Source organism: Zalophus californianus, chromosome 8, assembly GCF_009762305.2.
Source record: "Zalophus californianus isolate mZalCal1 chromosome 8, mZalCal1.pri.v2, whole genome shotgun sequence".
Lineage (NCBI taxonomy): Eukaryota > Metazoa > Chordata > Mammalia > Carnivora > Otariidae > Zalophus > Zalophus californianus.
The window spans coordinates 135,623,060-135,636,987 of record NC_045602.1 but is presented as its reverse complement, the minus strand read 5'-3'; the positions used below and the strand labels follow the sequence as shown (position 1 = coordinate 135,636,987).

General features: G+C 49.7%; 2 protein-coding genes across 3 annotated transcripts in view; both read left to right on the top strand.

The window, feature by feature from the left end:
• LOC113938707 (serine/threonine-protein phosphatase 4 regulatory subunit 1-like) overlaps positions 1–2,179 on the top strand; it is a 104,554-nt gene extending 102,375 nt beyond the window's left edge. For both annotated transcript variants that reach the window (XM_027624231.2, XM_027624230.2), the window contains exon 20: positions 111–2,179. In XM_027624231.2, the coding sequence (XP_027480032.1) occupies positions 111–268 (158 nt within the window). In that variant the 3' untranslated portion in view covers positions 269–2,179. The remainder of the gene's footprint in view (positions 1–110) is intronic.
• A 761-nt stretch (positions 2,180–2,940) lies between these two features.
• On the top strand, positions 2,941–12,903 carry ANKRD60 (ankyrin repeat domain 60). The gene is made up of 4 exons (XM_027623904.2): positions 2,941–3,334; positions 8,111–8,241; positions 9,800–9,965; positions 12,214–12,903. Exons 1-4 carry the CDS (start codon positions 2,941–2,943, stop codon positions 12,513–12,515), a joined length of 993 nt encoding a protein of 330 aa, XP_027479705.2. The 3' UTR covers positions 12,516–12,903.
• The last annotated feature ends 1,025 nt before the right edge of the window (positions 12,904–13,928 follow it).

The window sequence follows — 13,928 nt, the reverse complement described above, 5'->3', positions numbered from 1 at the left end:
AAGTGATTTATTGTCCTGAGGTGTGGTTTAAAAAACCCCCCAGCACTCGAGTCTGTTTCGGAGCCCAGTTCATGGCCCATGTGAGCCAAACTACCGTTTTCTCTCTTTAGCGTACTTGAGAAATGCCGGTAACCCTCATCTTCAAGTCGTTGAAGAGACCGTCCAGGCTCTGCAGTCAGACCGGGACCCAGATGTGTCCTTTTTCGCCACCCTGGAGCCAAAGCGGCGGAGCACCGCAGACACGCCTGTACTGGCAGAACGGAATTAGCCGCCCTGGGATCCCGCGCACCCCGGCCACGTCGTATGTGGCCACATACTGCTCACATCCGCTTGTCAGGGTTCTGACTGTGCCACACGTTCTGAGGGAGGAAAGATTTCTGAAACTTTGAGGGCGGGCACTCAAATGACCCCTTTCCCATCCGCAGCTCCAGGGACTGCACCTGGGACGGGCACCACCCTCTGCGCCCCTGCCTGCTGATTGGGAAGCCACGACAAGGTTGTAGCACCAGGTGGCTAGCTGGGCACAGGGGTCTCCATAGCATCAGATCACCTTCTCCATGACAGACTGACTATATTATTTAAAGCCCCCTTCCTCCCAAAATAAAAGTAGTTTATTAGAAGCTTTTAAGTCTTTAAGAGACTTGCATATTTGGCTTCCCTCATGCTTTCCTGGAAAATACAGTTTATGGTATTACATTTTTATTTTTAACTGAAATAATGTACATATGTAAATAACTCTTGACAGGAAGAAAATATATTAACGTAATATTAGCCTCCTATCAGTGAACACAACAAATACATCATTTAAATTTATGCTCTACTTTGAGTTGCTGCAAATATAGCCCAATTTGTTTACTTTTGAAAAATGTGATAGTTAAGGAAATCTACTAAAGAATGATTTATGGCAGTCTTTCTAATATTGTACTTTTGTATAAACTGTACTTGGAACTTTTCCTCAGGCACTTGTCCCTCCCCTTCTTGCGCTGACTGTATCCATAAAGATCTGTACTGGCCTTTGACAGAGGCAGAAAGATTTTTCATTCTTACATGGATTTATTATCCTACGTTTAAGAATGTGGGAGGGAAATTGATCATTGAGATGCATGGATATTGACTTTATAGCTAATGCTTTAGAATCTTTAACAGAGACTAGGAACCCACAGTTCTGATCAGTCCATGTACTTGTCAGGGATTTGGGGGTTAAATTATGACACTCTTCAATTTGACTTAAGTACACCGAATTTAGATTTCATGCTTTTAAAATTTAGACTGAGATGCTCTAGAACTTAAACAGGGTTTTTGTGAATAATTTGAGATTCTATAAATGTTTCATTAAATTCTGTATAACATGTAGGCTCATGTTATTTTACTTCTATTTTAAATCATCTTGAAAGCAGTCATAAAGAGAGGAAGGAGTGGCCCATTTGGGGTTCAAGAGCTGGCCGCAAAGGGCGTGTTGCTATTGCCATTCTTTCCTTGGATATTTTTCTTGTCTGGTCTTTTCTCTCTCCCTTTTTTAAAAATAAAATTTCTGGAGCTATATATTGAATTTCCTGGTATACAGGATGTCCCCCTCCTCCAAATTCCACTGAGCTGATTCTTTAAAAAGAAAGGAAGGAATCTATACTGTGCCAAAGAAAATAAGGTACGTGTGTGAGAATTTCAAGTTGTAACCCAGGCTAGCATTTGGGCAACTCCGGCAGAGCGTGAGCTAATAAATTGTGGAGGCTTCGTATTAAGAGAAACAAAAATCAATCAGTCCCTTTTGTGTTCAATACTTGCCTAAAGTAAATAGATGGAGATATTGTTTTGCTTCGGTAACAAACAATTTTTAATTTTTTTATTGTCTAGAAATTGAGATTGTCATATTGTTAAAATCTGTTGACCTGGCAGCAAGTAGAATTATTCACCTGGAATTTTGTATTCTGTGCAGAGCTTCACTTTCCATTAAGGAAAAAAAATAACCTCAGTCTGTGCTGTGCTGTGTAGAATTTGCATGCTGAAACAAATGTGCTTGTAGAGACTCTGGTAAAAAATCCAACCTTAAAAAGTTCAGCTTATACACTAAAAATGGTCTATAACTTAATATGAATGCCTTTCCAGTGCCAGGTTCTGTTTTGTTTTTTTAAGACTGTAATTTCTCTGCAAAAAGTATGTTTAAGGCTCACATTTTATTCTTCTTTTGTAACAACAGATTTTTCTGATGTGGTTCTGTCCCCCTCCTCGCCTTCCTTTCTCTCGTGCTCCTTCCCCCATCACCACAGCTCTTTGTGTATTAATTGTTTCTAGGTGTGGGGTGCTGAGTGTTTGCGATTTGATCATCACACGTAAGCTTCCTGTGTACTTGAACACTCTGCCTCCTCTTGGGTGAATTAATGGAAAAGCACGAGATGGGTTTCTCACAGATGGAGCTCCCTTGAAAGGCATCTTAACAATGGAGCCGGCTCAGCCTCGCGCCAAGTGGACGTTTCCCCCTTGCTGAGTGTTTTCATCAGCACCTTTCTCCCTCGGAGAATTCGAGAGCGTTTTCAGAACTGATGGACTTTCAGGGGGCTCTGCAGACCCTCACGAAGGCCCGGCTCCCGCTTCCGGAGCGGCCTGAGCGCCGGGCCCAGCTCCGTGGGGCTTTTCATTGGTGCCAGAAATAGGATTGTTAAACATGGCTACAGACTGCACCTGACAACTCTAGACGAGGCATGCCAGGAGGATTTAGGGCGATTCACTCCAGACCGTAGGCCCTGAATTTTGCAAAGACTGTATTGCAAACAGCTGGGGACTGGAGGGGTCCTTAGGGCTGCCAGGTTACAGTTAGTGACCGGGAGAGCAGCTTGGAGGCTCCCGGGGTCGTCCGCGGGGCTCTGGCGGGGCGGGGGGCGTGGTGGGGGGGCTGTGCGCGGGGGGCCATGGTGACGGCGGGGAGGCTGTCTGCGGCGGGGGGCCATGAGGCGGCATGCGGGGGGCGGGCACGGCGGGCGGCGGCGGAGCATGCCGGGGCGCGCGCGGGGGGATGCCCTGGGCTCCGACCCCGCGGCGTCTGGGCGGTGGGGGCGGAGGGCGGGCTCAGCCGGCCCGCGGCCCCTCTCCGTGCAGCCCCCGGCCCGCGCCCCCGGCCCAAGGGGCGTTGGGTCGCCGGAGGCCGCGAGTCCGGCGCTCGACTTAGCCCCAGACGCCTCCCCAGAAGTCTTCGCTATGCGGGTGCGGCTGGAGGAGACCGGGGAGATGTTCCAAGTGACAAACTGCCGCAGCGACATGACGGTGCGGGAGCTCAAGGAGGAGCTGGACCTCACAGTCGGCATCCCCCTGGACCTGCAGCGGCTCCAGTACCTGGACCAAGGTGGCCCCTGCCCACCCCTTTCCCTCCCGCGTGTATGGCCTCCACCGGGGCACCGGGTCCCCTTCTAACCCTGCAGTCCCCGAAGGGACCCCTGCCCGCGTGAGGACCCCCACCGCCCAACCCCCAGGTGTCAGAACAAACCCCACCCCTCGCCCTGGAAGCCCCAGATGGAAAAGCCAGCCCAGGCCATGAAAGGAACTTCCCAATCCCGACAAACCAGGTTCACATTAAACCTCAAATCTCAGGGCACACCCTGTCCACAGCAAGACCCTAATCCACAAATCCTGCCTATGCCAGGACTCTGGTCCCAAAGCAAGTTGTTTAGTCAGACCTGCCAACCCTGAGCAGATCCTGTCCATGTTAGGTCCCCAAATCTCAACAAAGGCGCTGCTGCCCCAGCAAGACCTCTCAGACCCTCAAGCTGCCCTTGTATTTATCAGAGACCCAAATCCCAAAGCCACCAGGTCCACATAAGACCAGAAGCCTGAAACAAAGCCTGTCCTCAATGGGACCCTACAATCTAGGGCAAACCTTCCCATGTCAGGACCCCAAACTCAAAGCAAACTTCCAAAAACCCATGTTGGACTCATAACCCCCCCCACCCCCCCAGTCCTCTAGCCAGCCATATCCACAAAAGGATGCCAAAGCCTGAAGCAAACTGTGCCCAAGACTGAAGCCCAAATCTCCAGGGTAATTACAACTACCTCAGAACCGCAAATCCTCTGGCTACTGTGTCTACACAAAGATGCTAAACCTCAAAACAAACCATGCCCAATTCAGGACCCCCAAACCCAGAGCAAATCTACCTAGGACTAAACCCCAAATCTCCAGGGTAACCAAGACTATCCCAGAACCCCACATCCTCCGGCAGCCATGTCCATACAAGGATGCTGAAGCTCAGAACAAATTCTGCCCACTTCAAGAGCCCCAAACCAAGAACAAACTTGGCCAAGACTGAACCCCAGATGCCCAGGCTAACCATGCGACCCTCAGAACCCTGAATCCTCTAGCAACCATGTCCACCGAAAAGGACACCTAATGCCTGAAACAAACTGCCTGCCCCAGGACCCCATATCTCTATGCCAACTATGCCCATGTTTGAACCCCAAATAAATCCCCAAGCTACCCCTGCTTGCAACAGAAACCTGTATCCCAAGGCAGATTCTACCCAGATCATGACCCTAAATCCCAGAGCACACAAACTCATTTCTGAGCCCCCAGTCTCTAACTAGCCACTTACGCATCCAAACCCCAATCCATTGGCCATCTCTAAGTGAGGATGCCAGGACCCAAAATGAACTCTTCCCCCATCTGGAAGCCCGTTCCCAAGCTCACCATGACCGCACCAGAACACCAATCCCAAGCAAAATATGCTCATAAGGTCTCCAAAGCATGAGACAAACTTCACCCATAATAGGACCCCAAAACTCATGCCAAACATACCCATATCTGAACCCTAAATCTCATGGAAACCATGTTTAAGCCAAACATACCCATGTAAGGAAGCCAGAGTTTAAAGCAAACCTTGCCTCCATGAGGACCCCAAAACTCGAAGCAAGCTCTACTTGTATTACACCCCAAATCCCTCAGCCAACCTTATCCACACCAGAACCCCAAGCTCTAGACCAAATCTTGCCCATCTCAGGACTCCAAATCTCAGAGCAGAACCTGTCGCCACCAAAACCCCCAATTCCCAAGGGCTGACCTATCCGATTCCTTATACTCAGTGGCTACAGTACCTAGGACTACATTAGAACCCCAAATCCCAAAACAAGTCCTGCCCATTCAAGGACTCCACATCCCAGAATAGACCCTTCCTATACTGGGACCCCCAAACAGAAAGCAAACCTTGCCTTCATCAGAACCCCACATCCAGAGCAAACTCTGCCCTTGTCAGGACCCCAAATCTCAAGGCAAACCCTACCCACCCAAATACTGGCACTAACCCAGTTTGTATCAGAACCCTGAATCTCAAGCAGTGTTCTTGTCCATGTCAGGTGCTCAAAACTAGCCCAATCAGAATCAGAGCCCAGCACCCAAAGCTCACTGTGGCTAAATCAGGACCCCAAAGGCCCCTACCCAGACAGATCCCATGTGGGTGGCACCCAGTGGAGGGCGAGGGCTCTAGAGCCCCATCTCTCCATCCATCAATCTCCATCCCTCAGCCTGAGGGACCTGGCTGTCCTTGTCCTGATCCCTATAATATTTAGGATATGAGAACAGGGTCAAAGCCCCTGGGCTCCATCATCTCCCCACCCGGTTGAAATCAACGCAAAAATACTTCAAGAAAATGGATGTATAAAAAACTCTGTGGGCTGCAGCACAGCGGATGTGCACAGCGATATTGCAGGGACACCGCAGTTGTACTGCAGGGCCGGGAAGCGATGGAGACAGGCAGAGATCTGAGAGCAGCCTGTCTCCACAATCTCCGTCCCCCCAGACACTGCTCTTCCGGGGCTCAGTTTCCTAAGCTGCAACGCAGAGCCTTTCGGCTCTAGAATTCTCAGTGCTGGGTCCCCCTCTAGACAGGGATGATTTGGGCCAGAATACCTTCCTTTGCTCTCTTTGTGGCAGGTTAAGCACCTTCTGTGACATCCTTATTTTGCTATAGTAGTGTTTGGAAGATGCTCTGGGGCATTTTTGAGGCTTTATTTGGAAAGAAGTTTGTATCTCAAACCCAGTCTCTATTTAACACATTAACGTTGAGGTTGAGCTGTTGAAGGATAGTAAGCGTTCCAAAACAAGTAATTCGAAAATTATGTATCCTGAACTACAAATGTCTGGCACCCCTTCTGTTAGTTTATTTTCCCCGATGAGCTGTGCTGAGCCATAAATTCAAGAGAGCTACGAGGCAATGGAAGACACCTAGTGACTTGTACGATGTCACAATCCTCTCGCTCAGCAAGCACTTAGCAACTGGGAGAAGCTTGACCTCTCCTGCCGTTGCAAGCCCTCCTGTTGACAGCAAACAAAAAAAAGAAAGAAGGTACTACTACATTAAGAAAAGTAAATGTGGGTTCCTGCCCATGAATAACCTGCTGATGCCTCTTTACCCACCTAAAGGTGGCCAGGGAGGGTCACATGAGATAATGTGTGCGTGAAAACCTTGAGAGACACAAATCTAAAAGGGGTGAGCAAAATTCATGGACGAGGGGCGATCTTACACATTTGTTGTCAACTCTAATAATTTAGCTGGTGGTAATTAGTATTTGTGTAAGCTGAAGGCAGTTGCTGCCTGCCTATAAAGAGAGAATGCTCTGATTTCTCGAAGAGAGCTATTCAGCATGTGTGAATTGCACTCTTGTCTTTCTTAGGGAAACACAGCTTTACTCGATTTTTTTCAAAGTTGTTAGGAAGTCAAGTTGTCTTACTGACGACTACTGATTATCCTCTGTGTTAGAACCACAAATAAGACCCTAATTAACAAATTTGCTAATCGCTATTCCCTGTTCATACCCACCATCCGAAGTTTCTCGTAACCACCAAAGGGGGTCAACGGAGCCTACAGCGACTCATGCATGGCACTGGGGGAAAGGCAGGTCTGGTTGGAGTCCTGGTTTTGCTATTTCCTGGGCATAGGAGCCTCAGTTTGCTCACCAGCAAATGGAAATGACAAACCTGGCTCGTCATGAGGATTAAAGAGTGTAGGTGCTTGGGACAGGCACTTAGTAATCCCTCAGTCGTGAATCCAAACAACTCATGAATTCCACTCGGAATAATGGATAACCTGACCTGGCCGAGTTGAGACTTTACACTTGCGGCATCACTTGTAGAGAAAAGAAATTATGATGTTATTCTTAAGCAAGATTATAGGTGGCTATGTAAGGGAACATGTTTATTTAAAAAGATAAACTGAAGACAACTTCACTTAAAATGCTCTAGAGTCCTCTTCTATATTCTATCATCCTGACAGGCTTTCCCAAAGGGTCTGAACGTATGAAGTGTGAGTAGATCCACTCACCCCATTGTTTCATACTAGTGGAGGGTTGTTCTGGGTGATGACATAAAGGAGTTCTAAGGCCCCAAGTCCAAATCATGGTGAATGGCAACGTGACAACATTTACATTACCATAAATGCTCAACTGGGGCAGTTTTGTCCCCCAGGGGCCATGTGGCAACATCTGGAGACCTTTTGGGTGGTCACAACTAGGTGAGGCTGCTACTGGCATCTACTGGGTAGAGGCCAGGGATGCCGCTACCACCCTTCAGTGCCCAGGGCGGGCCCCACCACAACGAACAATCCAGTCTAAAATGTCAATTGTGCCAAGTTTGAAAAAAAAAAAAAAACCCTGCTGTAGAGTAGCATTTGAAAGATGCAACAAAGTTTTGCCATTGTTACATCCTTAACCAGCTGTTGACAACACTAACCAGAGATAAGTATTTTAGTTTAATGTATGACGCACGGAGGTCCATTGTGCCGAGTCTGTAATGTAGTTACTTCAAGTAGTCCTATTTATAGTTTCCCTCATAAAATGACTTTACTGCCTCATGTATTTTTTTTTTTGCAATAGAACAAGTTATAATTACAGAATTTTAGAAATTGTTGCCTTTTGGGGGGGGGGCTTGGCTTCTGTTTGAGCCGAGGCAAATTAATTTTCTAAAAAGCATTAATGACCACAAACAGACTCATATGGAGTCATCAAATGAGATTAGTGCTCAACGTTTTCAAATGATGTTTGTGATACCCAAGGTCAGATCATCTCTTAAGATAACCAGTGTAATAGTTTATCTTTAATACCCCCCTTTTTTTTTTAAAGAAAAAATTATTCCCTGTAGGAGTTTTGATGGATGATACTACGTTGAAGTTCCATGATGTTGTTCCTGGTGGAATTATTTCATTATGTATCTGGCATTATGATGGATGGACGGAACTGGTTTTGGCGGCTGTGGAAGGGGATCCCAGTAAGGTGCTTTCATGCTTCTCTAAATGGATATTGTACTTCATGAAGCAACCATAAACTGTGTCTTGTGTGTGTGTGTGTAGGGGGGGATTCAGTCTTTCATGTGAATATTTGAGTAAAAGTTTCAGAGTAGGAAAAAACAGAACTTGGAGTCATGTCATAATGATCAAATACTATATTGAGAGTTTCCACTCACTCTTGGATTTGCTATTTCATGGTATTCACTTATAACCCACCCCTACACGCACACCCCAAAGAAAAAGGAGCCAGGGTGGTGCATTTTCTATTCACATGTGTATTTTGTAAAGTTGAAAACCTGATTTAACAGTGGGTGAAGGGCTCCGGAGAACTGGGAAGTGCACAAGCTAGAGCATGTGATAGGTCAAAAATCCTAATGGGGGTCTGCCCCTCCCCTAAGGTGGCAAGACCACACACCACTCGATACACAGCAGGTGCCTAGTGCCTACTCTTTGCCAGGCCTTATGCTTGGCTCTCAGCTGAGCTCTGGGGTGGGCAGCGGGGAGAAGGGAGGAGGAAACCAGGAAACCAGAACATCTATACCCAACAGAGAAGATGGGGATGGGCGGGTGGCGCAGAGGGGGGGCGAGTGTATGTTCCTTCTAGAAAGTACATTTGGATGAAAGGCTATGAGCGTGTGAGGAGAGGGTTTACTTCCAGCCAGGGAAGGCTGGCTGTAGGCAGCTTGCGGGGATCAGGTCCGGGAGAGGTGGGTGGTCTCTAGGGAGGCAAACCCTGCCTGTGTGGGGGAGCCTTAGAAGGAGGGGTGGGGCCTGTCCCAGCTTGTCGAGCATCCCCTCCAGGTCCTTCCCTGGGGGCCTCTGCTCCCGGCCTTCCCCTGCCTCGCCTCTGCCACCGGGGCCTCGGTCCTGCTTGGGTTTTCTGGCTCTTGCTCTGAACCCGGGGATTCCTTCCTGTCTCCCACACTCTGGGGCTCTGCCTCCCCCCACTGCCTCCCCCACACCAGATGCCCCGCATCTGGGACGGAGTTCCTCTCTGCCAGAGCCCGCAGCCTTCCTCTCGTGCTCAGGGCCTCACTTCACCACGAGATGATTATATTATGGGGCTATTTTTCATCCGTGAGTGGAGTTCAGAGTGTTCCAAACGTTAACGGAGACAATGGGCCCGAAAATAGATCGGAAGGCCAGAATGCATCAAGTCTCCAGAGAAGTGCATTCCCCTCTGGGGAGGCCACTTCGTGTCGTCTGGTGTCTTCCTTAATGGCCACAACCACCTTCCTCTGGACACCCAGAAAAGCTATTTTCTCTCTTCAAAACACCGACAGGAAGAATTTCCTGCCTCCCGAGCCTGCCTGATGGTAAATGCGTATTTCCTGGACATGTATAGAGCGCGGTCAACAATGTCCTCCCCTGGGTGTGTTCCAGCTTCTCAGTTAGGGTTTGCCCTTTTCTGTTCCCATCACGAGCCTTAACTGGGCCTTCGAGCAACCCTCCCCTCAGGAGGGTCCAGGTACCCACCAGCCAGGTGTACCTGCACTTTGGAAATAACTCAGACTCACTGTGTGGTCCCCCTTTATCCTGCCCAGCTCTCCTGCCTCGGTGTTGATGAAGACTCTCTCTACCAAACTGCAAATTCGCAGCATTTGGAACACAAGCAGTGGAAGGCCTGGATCGCTCAGAGAGCATTCGTGGCCTTGTACATTACCTCTCACAGAGGCCACTCGGATGCTGTGCAGTACCTTCTAGAACATGGTAATTCTGAGAGACGGCTGAGTATGTTCACAAGGTGGAGTCTTCTGTGGGTAGGGAGGACAGAGTGGCTTGTCTTCCTGGGCCCTTGAGCAATGGCGTCCTGGACCCAAGTTGTGTCAACCATCAATCATGGTCCCCGTGGGCCACTGGCTCTCTGTCTGTAGGGGTCTTAGGACATGCTGAGTAAAAGCTGTTGTCCCCTCTCTTGGCCGGGTCTCAAGAAGATTCTTTCTGTCGTGGGAGATGGAATTTTTAGACACTAATTCATAGCCAGAAGAGCTTCCTGGCCTCTTACAACACTGCTGGAGATGTTCCTAAACTCCCTGTGTTATTTCTGCCCCACCTGAAGTTGGGTTTCTGCCACGGTCTGAGAGCTCTAGCCCCAAGTCGGCATCGCTCTCTTGGGGGGTGTGTGTGTGTGTGGGTGTGGGTGTGGGTGTGTGGCAGGAGGGCCAGTCTCCTTTCTCCATGACTTTGAATTATTTCCCTCAAGAGACCCTTGCCCCAAACCCTCTTTTCATCTCCTCTCCATCCCTGTCTCTGCCCACCTTTCAAGGACAAGTTGCCCCCTCTCTCTCTGTTGAAAGAAGTAGAAGCCTTGGCCTGCATTGTCTCTGAATGTGAGGGCTTGCATGAGATCTGCAGGAGCACACTTTATCTTCCCTGGACGTAGGATATTTTTGGGAAAAGAGGCCCTCAGGTTGAGGTGTCGACCATTCCAGAACAATAGACAATGGCCGCAGACTGCCCAGGCCGCCGGCTTCCTCAGGAACAGGAAGAACATGTGACGGACTGTTTGGTCAGGGGTTTGAGGCCCAGAAGTGGGCCTCATCCGAGGGTCTCCCCTATCAGCTTGTCTTCCAATCCGAACCTTTCCTGCCCGCGGTCTTGACCCCGGCCTCTCTCTGCGCCTCTTTGCCTCTTTTGCCACCTCCACCAGGCAAGGTGCAAGCATCCCCAGGGCCAGGGCAGGATGACTGGCGCTCGCATGTTGGGTAGAGGTTTTCCTGACTATTCTGCTTCTTCCTCCACTGCTTTCTGCACGCCGCCTGTTGTGGGATGAAATATGGGCCGTTCACAGACCAGCAGTCCTTTAAGCTCATAAAAAGTCATTTTCACTCTGATGGAACTGTGATGTATTTGAAAGCCCCAGTTAAAACATTACAGCCAGCTTTGCAAAGTTTTCTGTCCTTTGCACACAGCCGCCGCAAAGCCATGCTGAGGCTGAGGCTGGGCGTTATGAGAACCTATTTAAAACGTTACCTCACCGACCAGCCATAGCTCATAAAAACTGGCTAGAGAAATGTCAGCTGCTTGTAATTGAATTGCCTTGTTTTCTGTGTCATGATATTTGTTACCCAGAATTTGATTCAATTCAACAAGTCCATATTGGACACCTGTCATTAGCCCATCCATCTGCGGGAGGCAGTGAGGAATTCAATCGAAGTGAAATCTGTCCATGAGTCAGGCTGCCCGTCGTCTGTCATTTCCCGAGCGCCTGTCTTTTCTAGGCATCGCGCTACGTGCCGGGGATGAAAACAGCAGTGATCAAAACAAGTGTGTTTTCTGCCTTCGTGGAGTTTATGAAGGGAAGTCAGCAAATTATTACAAATAATTAATTCCATGGTCAGTCGTGCGTGGCATGCTCTGAAGATGCAGAATGTCTACTGAGCATATACAGGGGGGCGGGATTCCTGGGGAGGGGGGCTAAGGAAGGCTTTCCTGAGGAAGTGTATGGAGGATAAAGAAGGATGGAGTTAGCCAGGGGTGGCGGGGGTGGGGGGGGGGGTAGAAATGGGTAACAGTGCTGTTAACAAAGGGAACAGCATGTGCAAAAGGCCTGGGGCGGGATGCGGGAGCAGGGGGTATTTAAGGCATAAAGATAGAAGCCTGGTAAAATTGGAGCATGGAGGGAGGGGAGGAAGAGCGTGGTGTGGGGAGGGTGGCAGGGTGAGATAGAGCAGTAACAATCTAGAAAATGACCCCAAGGGTAGTGGATGCCAGAAATGGGGTTTGAGCAGGAGCGTGCCATGGGCAGACTGGAGGCAAGGCAGAGCCGGGTGCTGGGACAGTGCAGTGACGCCTCCTCCCTTATACTCGGTGCTGGGTCGGGGGCAGTAATTAATTCTCCCAAGCATTCTTTTTACGACCTCACCCCTCCCGAGCTTCTCTTCTTGAATGTGATCCTGGAGGTGAGGCTCCTGGCCGGGAGGGTGAGCCTCGCTCAGTCAGCTGTCTTATTTTACAGGAGCCGACAGTCTCAGCAGAACCCCCATGGGCAGGACAGCCCTGCACGTGGCCGCAGCCATGGGCCGTCTGGATTGTATAAGCCACCTGCTCAAGTACGGAGCCTCCATCAACGAAAGAGATGACAGGGGGGAGAGCCCCATGTCCATCGCCCGGCGCCTGAACCGCAGGCACAGTGAACGGAGGATGTTCCTCTTTTACTGGATGGCAAAGTCGGGGACAAAGGACCCAAAGAACTTGATCACGAACAAGGTTTTTCGCAGGGCGAAGTCCAGGTTTGGCTCCAAGAAGAGCCAACTTTGACTCGCCCTGGGAACATTTGCACCTCGAAGCTGACTTGGGTCACTTTTCAGAGTTCAAATTCGCAGTGGCCCTCGGGGAGCAGGAAGCCAAGGAAGCATGGCAATTAATCTGAATCAGATACTCAATTATGGGTCCTGTTTGCAAATGACTTGGGGAGGGTGTTGATGGAAGTAGGTGAGTTTGTGTTCATTCTGTAATCCGCTACGGACTGAGTGGCTCTCTGATGCCAGCTGTTAATTTTAAGCTATTTGTACATTGTATCCAATAACGCTGCTTGGGGTGATGAGAGCCAATTACCTTCTCTCCTCTCGAGTCTGGAGACCATCTAATGCGTCAGCATAATAGAAGTAGTAGCAATGATGAGAACAGCACTGTTGCTATTGCCGAGAACAAGGGCTGGCAAATGTCGGGGGGGGGGTCGTGTGCAGGGTGGGCTGTGAGTTTCAGTTTGTAAAGCTCAGGAACTGCGCGCTACGTGCTGTTGCCGCTAGTGGTGTTCCAGAAGTTTTCCTGAGCCATCTCTGAGGGGTCTGCTGCTTGAATTGGGGCTTGGGGGGTGGGGGACAAGAGAAGCAGAGAGAGCTTGGTTCTCTGGTCACGTCCTCTACCAGGGTGCCTTTATTAGTCTTGGGGAAAGGTGATAAGTTGCCATGGGTTTGGGGATGACAACGAGCTTGTAGAGGAGAGAATCAGAACTGGAACCTTCTGTGCTCTGGTCCTCCCTATCTGCCGTGGTCCAAGCACACCTCTCCCCAGCACCCCTCCTCCCTCCAGCGTTCTCCTTCCCTGCTAGGTCCCCACGTGGCAATGCCATCATCCTTCCTGTGTTTAGTTCCAGGCTCTGTACCTCACAAGGGGCCCAGCCTGCCGTGTGCCTGAGCTGGGAATGGGAGCCAGAGGGGAAGCTGACATGCACAGCCCTGTCTGGAGAGCGCGCCATGAATCAGCTCCAGCAGAAATGCGAGCCAAGGGCGGCTAGATTTTTCCAGAGCCTTTTGATAGGATACATTCTGCCTTTTAAGTGTTGACTTGAATTTTTTTAAAGACATGGTGGCGTGGTACAGAAGGAGTAGCAGATCTGAGGCACATCTATGCGATGGCCTCCTATTGCCAAACTCTACCCCGGTTCGGTGAGGAAAGTGGCAGAAGCAACTCAAGGCACCTGGAACATTCGCGGCTCGGAAGCCACAGGCTCGAGCGGCCGTGGGTCTTGCTGGGTGATAGGTATGGTCCACACTCCCACCCCACAGTTATGTATATTTCTCTAAAGCCCTATATTCTGGCATGACTTCTGGGACGTGTGTCTGTGACAATGGCCTCTCGACCATGGAAGTTCTGTTTTCAAAGTGATGGAAAACAGCCCCGTATCCCGGCTACACTTCTTTCTGACACACATCCCGATAACTGGATTCG